At 36.9% G+C, this 8,074-nt stretch overlaps 1 protein-coding gene across 1 annotated transcript in view; it reads left to right on the plus strand.

The window, feature by feature from the left end:
• Positions 1–7,040, plus strand: part of NSRP1 (nuclear speckle splicing regulatory protein 1) — a 59,149-nt gene extending 52,109 nt beyond the window's left edge. The window contains exon 7 of the mRNA XM_007937413.2: positions 5,981–7,040. Coding sequence (XP_007935604.1) covers positions 5,981–7,040 — 1,060 coding nt within the window. The remainder of the gene's footprint in view (positions 1–5,980) is intronic.
• The last annotated feature ends 1,034 nt before the right edge of the window (positions 7,041–8,074 follow it).

An 8,074-nucleotide genomic window follows, 5' to 3' on the forward strand; every position in this document is an offset into this window, starting at 1 on the left:
TTTTTTTTTTTTTTTTAATGACCTGTTTAATTTCTTCTTTTGTGTTAATTTGGGTAGGTAGGTAATATGTTTCTAGAAATTGATCCTTTTCTTAAAAGGTTTTCAAGTTTGTTGGGGTACAGTTCTTCATAGTATTCTGATACTATCTTTTTTATTTCATTTGGTTCTATTATGACATTCATTACCTGTTCATGTTATTTGCATCTTCTTTTCTTTTGTTATATTTGCCTGTAGTTTATCATTTTATTAAACCTTTCAAAGAACCAGCTTCTAGTCTTATTGATTCTCTCTATTGTTTTTCAGTTTTCTGTTTGATTTATTTCTGATCAAATCTTTATTCCTTTCTTATGGCTTTTTTTGCTGTCCTTTTTCTAATTGTTGGAGATATTGGGTTAACATGTTGATTTTGGTTCTTCTTTTTCGATTGTGAATTTATTGCTATAAATTGTCTTCTGAGCACTGCCTTTGCTGTGTCCCAAAGATTTTGGTATATTGTGTTTTCATTCTCTTTTGATTCGAGGATTTTTTTTTTTTTTTTTTTTTTTTGTGATTTGGGTGAAGATTTACAGAGCAAATTGACTTTCCATACAGCAGTTCACATACACTTTGTCTCATGACATCGACCACAGTTTACCACAATGCAACAGCTCCTCTCCCACCTCCTCCCCACAGTTACCTCTTCCCAGTGTCCATCCTCAAGGATTTTTTTTTTATTTTCATTTTCTTATTTCTTCTATTACCCAGTAATGTTTAATCAGTTTCCACGTATTTGATTTTGTTTTTCCTTGCTCTTCCTGTTGTTGATTTCTAATTTTATAATGTGATCTGAGAATATGTGTTGCAGTATTTCAGTGTTTTTAAGTTTATTAAGGCTTGTTTTATAGCCTAATGTATTTTGGAGAATATTCCATGTGTGCTGCAAAAGAGTGTATATTGTGCTGTTGTTGGGTAGAATATTCTGTGTATGTCTATAAAGTCAGGTTGGTTGATTGTGTTGTTTAGATCTACTATATCTTTGTTGATTTTCTTTCTAATTTTGTCCTTCACTGAAACTGGTATGAAGAATTCTCCTACTATTAATTGTGGAACTGTTTTTTTTTTTTTTTCAGTGTTGGTAGGAGGAAAGTGGCTTATTTTCATAAATAAAATCCAACCTCCATGAAATGTATAATACTTATATCAGAGCATAGAGCTGTGTTAATCCAATATGGAAGCCATTAGTCACATATATCTGTTTAAATTAATTAAAATTAAGTAAAATCTAAAATTTTGTCCACTGGCCACATTTCAGGTACTCAGGGGCTACATTTGGCTCACTCACTGCTGTCGAGTCGGATCCAACTCATAGCGACCCCTCCTTGGGTTTCTGAGATGGTATCAATGCAAAAGTAGATTGCTCAAACTTTCTAACAAGGAGTGGCTGGTGGGTTTGAACTGCCAGCCCTCTGGTTAGCAGTCAAATGCCTTAGCCATGAACAGCACCCAGAAACCCAAACCCCCTACCATTGAATACATTCTGAACTATAGTGACCATACAGAACAGATTAGAACTGATCCGTATGGGTTCCAAGGCTGTAAATCTTTACAGAAGCAGACTGCTTCATTTTTCGCCCCTGGAACAGCTGGTGGGTTTGGTTCAAACCACCAACCTTTTGGTTAGAAGCTGAATGCTTTAACCACTGCACCACCACAGCTCCTTATTGAACAGCACAGATATAGACATTGTCATTTCTGTAAACACTTCTATTAGATAGTGCTGATTTAGAAAGGAAAGGATTGGTAGATTTTTAAATAAAATTACAAGGTATTAGAGGACTAGTGAGTTGGTTATGCCTTAAGTATTTAGTTGAATGTGAAAGAATTTGTCTTAAACCTGTATCTAAGCCAACTTTTTTTTTTTTTTAATGGAAACATTCTGATTAGAGAATCTGAGTCTGTGTTGCTGGAAAGAGGGAGGAAGTAGAGGAATGGAATTAAGGGTAAAGAGAGGACATTATAAGAAAGTGTATTTGAAGATTCAGATTGTGAATTGATGTTGTAATACATTATGACTTTTTCACTAAAGAATTTCATCTGGAATAGTTATGAGGCCAGCCATGATACACTATACTGCCATATACGTAATTGTACTTATCAGAATATAATAATAGATTTCCTACCTATTAGTGATGGTGGACAGGTTTCAGCAGAGCTTACAGGCTAAGACAGACTCAGAAGAAGGAAGAGGCCATCCACTTCTCAAAGAATTGGCCAGTGAAAACTATGAATAGCAGTGAAACACTGTCTGATACGTTACTGGAAAACTTTATGAATAGCTCTGAAACATTATGTTGTCCAATATAGTGCCAGAAGATGAGCCCATCAGGTTGGAAGGCACTTAAAATTTGAGTGGGGAAGAACTGACTCCTTAGAGTAGAGATGATCTTGGTGATACAGGTAGAGTAAAGCTTTCAGGACCTCCATTGGCTATTGTGGTATGACTCAAAATGAGTAGAAACAGATACAAATATCCATTAATAATTGGAATGTAGAATGTACAAAGTATGAATCTAGGAAAATTGGAAGTTGTCAAAAATGAAATGGAACACATAAAGATTGATATCCTGGGATTAGTGAGCTGAAACGGACTGGTTTGGGCCATTTTGAATCAGCTAACCATATGCTCTACTATGCTGGGAATGACAAATTGAAGTCAAATGTGGCATTCATCATCACAAAGACTATTTCAAGATCTATCCTGAAGTACAATACTGTCAGTGATAGGATAATGTCCATATGTCTACAAGGAAGACCAGTTAATACTACTATTACTCAAATTTACACACCAACCACCAAAGCCAAAGATGAGGAAATTGAAGACTTTTACCAACTTCTGCAGTCTGAAACTGACTGAACATGCAATCAAGGTGTGTGGATTATCACTGAAGACTGGAATGAAATGTTGGAAACAAAGAAGAGTTATTGGTAGTTGGAAAATAGAGCCTTGGTGATAGAAATAACATTGGAGATTGCATGATAGAATTTTGCAAGACCAACGACTTATTCATTACAAATACCTTTGTTCAACAACATAAGCAACGACTATACATGTGGACTTCACCAGATGGAATATACAGGAATGAGATTGCAACTGCTCATATGCACATTCAAGTTGAAGTTGAAGACCATTAAAAAAAACAAGCCCATGAGAGCCAAAATATGACCTTGACAATATCCCTCCTGAATTTAGAGACCATTTAAAGAATTGATTTGATGCATTGAACACCAGTGACCGAAAACCAGAGGAATTATGGGATGACATCAAGAGCATCATCCATGAAGAAAGCAAGAGGTCATTAAAAAGACAAGAAAGAAAGAGAAGACAAAAATGAATGTCAGAAGAGACTCTGAAACTTGCCCTTGAGCAGAGAGTAGCTAAGGCAAATGGAAAAGATGATAAGATAAATTAGCTGAACAGAAGATTTCAAAGAGCAGCTTGAGCAGACAAAGCCAATTACTATACAGAAATGTTCAAAGACCTGGAGTTAGAACACACCGAAAGGGAAGAATACACTTGGCATTTCTCAAGCTAAAGGAACTGAGGAAAACATTGAAGCCTCGAGTTGCAATATTAAAAGATTCTATGGGCAAAATATTGAATGATGCAGGAAGCATCAAAAGAAGATGGAAGGAATACACAGAGTCACTGTACCATAAAGAATTGGTCAGTTTTCATCCATTTCAGGAGGTGGCATATGATCAAGAACCAATGGTATTGAAGGACGAAGTCGAAGCTGCATTGAAGGAATTGGTGAAGAACAAGGCTCCAGGAATTGACAGAATACCCATTGAGATGTTTCAACAAATTGATGCTGCATTGGAGGTGCTCACTCAGTTACACCAAAAGATTTGGAGGACAGCTACCTGGCCAACTGACTGGAAGAGATCCATATTTGTACCTATTCCAAAGAAAGGTGATACCACAGAATGTGGAAATTATTGAACAATATCATTGATATCACATGCAAGTAAAATCTTACTGAAGATAATTCAAAACCAGTTGTAGTGGTATATTGACAGAGCTTCCAGAAATGCAAGCTGGATTCAAAAGAGGACGTGGAACGAGGGATATCATTGTTGATGTCAGATGGATCTTGGCTCAAAGCAAAGAATACCAGAAAAATGTTTGTTTATGTTTCATTGACTATGGAAAAGCATTTGATTGTGTGGATCATAACAAATGATGGATAACATTGAGAAGAGTGGGGATTCCAGAATACTGATTATACTCACAAGGAGCCTGTACATAGATCCGGAGGCTGTCATTCAAACAGAACATGGGGATATGGCATGGTTCAGAATCAAGAAGAGAGTGCATCAAGGTTGTATCCTTTCACCATACTTACTCAACTTGTACGCTGAGCAGATAAGCCGAGACGCTGGATTATATGAAGAAGAACATGGCATCAGGATTAGAGGAAGGCTTGTTAACAACCTGCGATACGCAGATGACATAACTTTGCTTGCTGAAAATGAGGATGACTTGAAGCACTTAAAGACTATAGTCTGCAGTATGGATTACACCTCAATATAAAGAAAACAGAAATACTCAAAACCGGTCCAATAAACAGCTTCACAATAAATGGAGAGAAGACTGAAGCTATAAAAGATTCCATATTACTTGGTTCTACAATCAGCACCAATGGAAGCAGCAGTCAAAACATCAGACAATGTATTGCATTGGGCAGATCTGCTGCAAAAGACCTCTTTCAAGTGATGAAAAGAAAAGGTGTCTCCTTGAAGACTAAGGTGCACCTAACCCAAGCCATGGTATTTTCAGTCGCCTCTTATGCATGTGAGAGCTAGACAATAAATAAGAAAGACCAAAGAAGAGTTGATGCTTTTGAGTCATGTTGAAGAAGAATGAGAAGAGTACCATGGTCTGCTAAAAGGACTGACAGATCTGTCCTGGAAGAAGTGCAGCCGGAATGCTCCTTGGAAGCACAAAATGGCCAGACTTCATCTCACCTACTTTGGTCATGTCAGAAGGAACCATTCCCTGGAGAAGGATGTCATGCTGGGTAAAATAGAGGGTCAACGAAGAAGGGAGAGGTCCTCAACAAAATGGGTAGACACAGTGGCTGCAATGATTGGCTCAAGTTCGTGAGGCTCACACAGGACCAGGCAGTGTTTCATTCTTTTGTGTGTAGGGTCACTATGAGTTGGAGATGTGGCACTTAACAACAGCAACTATTAGTGATAGTTTAGCTAAAATAGTCTGCCAGCAATTCCTAGAGACTTGTTGTGGTACTGGTTGTGATTAGTAAGGTGGAACTTGTGGGTGGTACAAATAAATTAACCATACTTACCAGATGGAAAAATATAGATGTAAACTATTCAAATGTTGTTGATTTTAATAGCTAAATGTGCTTAAATCACGTATTTCCATTTTCTTGTGAGAAGTACCAAAGGAGGCTGGTGTCGTTTTAATTGTGAGGGAGATTATTTAGTGGGATCAGATTTTGTCACCATTTTGCTCTGGGGGAAAAAAAGATCTTCATGTGTTTCCAGGGCTATTAATGATAATTTTAAAAGAAAGGAAAAGAAAAATAGCTACTACTTGAACTTCATGGTGTGAAAATAGAATTTATATCCAGAACATATCTCTTTTCCTAATTACTCTTCATCCAAATGTAGCAAAAATGAAGAACTTATACAAATGCCTACCTGACGTTTAGTGATCTAGTAGAGAAAGGTTCGTTTTCTCTATTTTAGTTTCACAAATATTGATTATATTTTGAATGGATAGAAAACACTGGTTTGCAGATGTTTATGCAATAATTAAACATAAGAATCTTTTCACATTTGGGTAATCAGATATATATATATATATATATATATAATTATACCATATTGATTTAAGTATTTAGAAAAATTGATCAAATGTTTTATTTGTTTACTAGTTGATAATTTGTCATTTTTTGTTTGTTATTTTTTAAAGGTCTGGGATAAAGGAAGAGAGATCAAGAGGTTACTCTGATGAAGTAAATTCATCGAACAGAATACCACATGAGAAATGCATTCTCCAGATTGGTATAAAGGCAGAGGAAAACCCAGATGCAGATAGTGACTTCAGTGCTAAGAGCAGTGAGGATGATGAAATTGAAGAACATAATAAAGTGAACCACAGAAAAGAAAAAGGCACAGAGTCCTCTGAGAATGACCTCAGGTGTCACAGGAGGCATACCAGCTCACGGTCATCTAGTGAAGAAAGGGGACACAGTGCCAAACACCACACAAAAAGTTTCAAGGCAAGAGGACATGAAAAGGGGGAAGATCAGCATCAAGAAAGACAATCCAGGGACCAGGGGGACTATTACACCGATCATGATTATCGAAAAGAAAAAAAGGATTCCCATAGACAAAGAGAGGCCAGTCATAGAGATTCCCACTGGAAGAGACATGAGCAAGAAGATAAACTAAGGGGAAGAGACCATAGAGAAAGAGCAAGAAATGGCAGAGAATGGAAAAGGGGGACAGATAAGGAGAAACATATCTCAAGAGAACAAGAAAGAAATAGACAACCAAATGATCATGACCAACATGGTGAGAAAGGACGAGAAAAAGAGGACAAAAGCAAAGCAAAGGAAGAACATATGAAAGGAAGGAAGGAAAGATATGAGAACAGTGATAAATACAGAGCTAGGGAAAAACAAGTAAGTGTTCAGTCTTCAGAAAGAAATCAAGAAAGAAAAGAAAGTAGCCCAAGTTTTAGAGCAAAGCTGGACCAGGAAAAATCCAACAAAATGAAAAATATGGAAAAGGACAAAGAAAGGATCCAAGAGAAACCCTCTAGTAGTTCTGAAACATTGGGAGCAAAACACAGAATCACAGAGGAAAGGCAAGAGATGGGCAAAGAACAAGAGAGACCACCTGAGGCTGTGAGCAAGTTTGCAAAGCGGAGCAATGAAGAAACTGTAATGTCAGCTAGGGACAGGTATTTGGCCAGGCAAATGGCACGGGTTAATGCAAAGACCTATATTGAGAAGGAAGATGATTGATAGCTGCTCTGATAGATCTGTGAAAACACAGAAAATCAGTGCTTGTGGAACTTGCTGTGTGAAGGCAAAAAGGAGTGTGGAAGGGTATTTTTAAATATTAAAATTCACTTTTGATTTAGATTTAAATCAAAAGTCCTTTCACCTTGAATATTTGAATTGATGTAATATTTACTTACCAATACACCACATCCTTGGTTGTATCCAAGCAACTGTATAGTGTGCCAAGTCTCTATAGATACTTAATGAAGAAAATTGACTCTGTCACTATTAATGTTGTTTTGTTTTAGGAGCTGTTTTATTTTATAAATAAAAATTTCAAATCAAAATGTGTGGATTTGAAAAATAGAGAATATGGTTATACTCTGAAATTTGTGTGAAAGTGCAAAATGTACATTGTACATCTTATCTAAATAACTTCTTAGCCCACAGCATACTTGGCTTAAATGGTGTGCAAGATAGTCTAAGGAAATACTGGGGTCAGAGACCTGATAGGAAATTGTCAATCTCCCTCTCCCAGTAGTTCAGAGACTCAGAGAACACGTTGGATACTTTAGATAGGAAAATCTGTAAATTACTTTTATTAACCTACTTGTTTTGACATAGCTCAGAGAGAAACTGTAAATTGAATTTTCATCCATCTCCTTCCACATATGTAATCTGCTAGGCAGTTAGGTACTCTCCCATGCAACTCCTGAATTACCTCATATATGTGTAATTTTCCTTTGGGAAAGCACCTTTTCACTACTCTTTGTTCAGTGGTTCAAATGGGGCTGAACAGGCTCCAGCAGGGGTATATAATTCAAGCTAAACCAATTCTGGAACTGTTGTCAGAATTTAGAGAAAGAGATGTTTTCCACTGGCATGGCTAACTTATAAAAATGAAGGCAGTTGGGAATTGCATGGGAGAGTGCCTAACTGCCTAAAAGAATGAAGCCCACTTGAAAGAAAGCAAAAATGAGACATAAGGAGGAGAACCAAGACCTGATGATTGCTTTTGACTCTCTGGCTCCAGTGGGACATATTTTTTCAGATAT

Source organism: Orycteropus afer, unplaced genomic scaffold (assembly GCF_000298275.1).
Source record: "Orycteropus afer afer isolate SDZICR_OR568_19922 unplaced genomic scaffold, OryAfe1.0 scaffold00042, whole genome shotgun sequence".
NCBI classification, from domain to species: Eukaryota; Metazoa; Chordata; class Mammalia; order Tubulidentata; family Orycteropodidae; genus Orycteropus; species Orycteropus afer.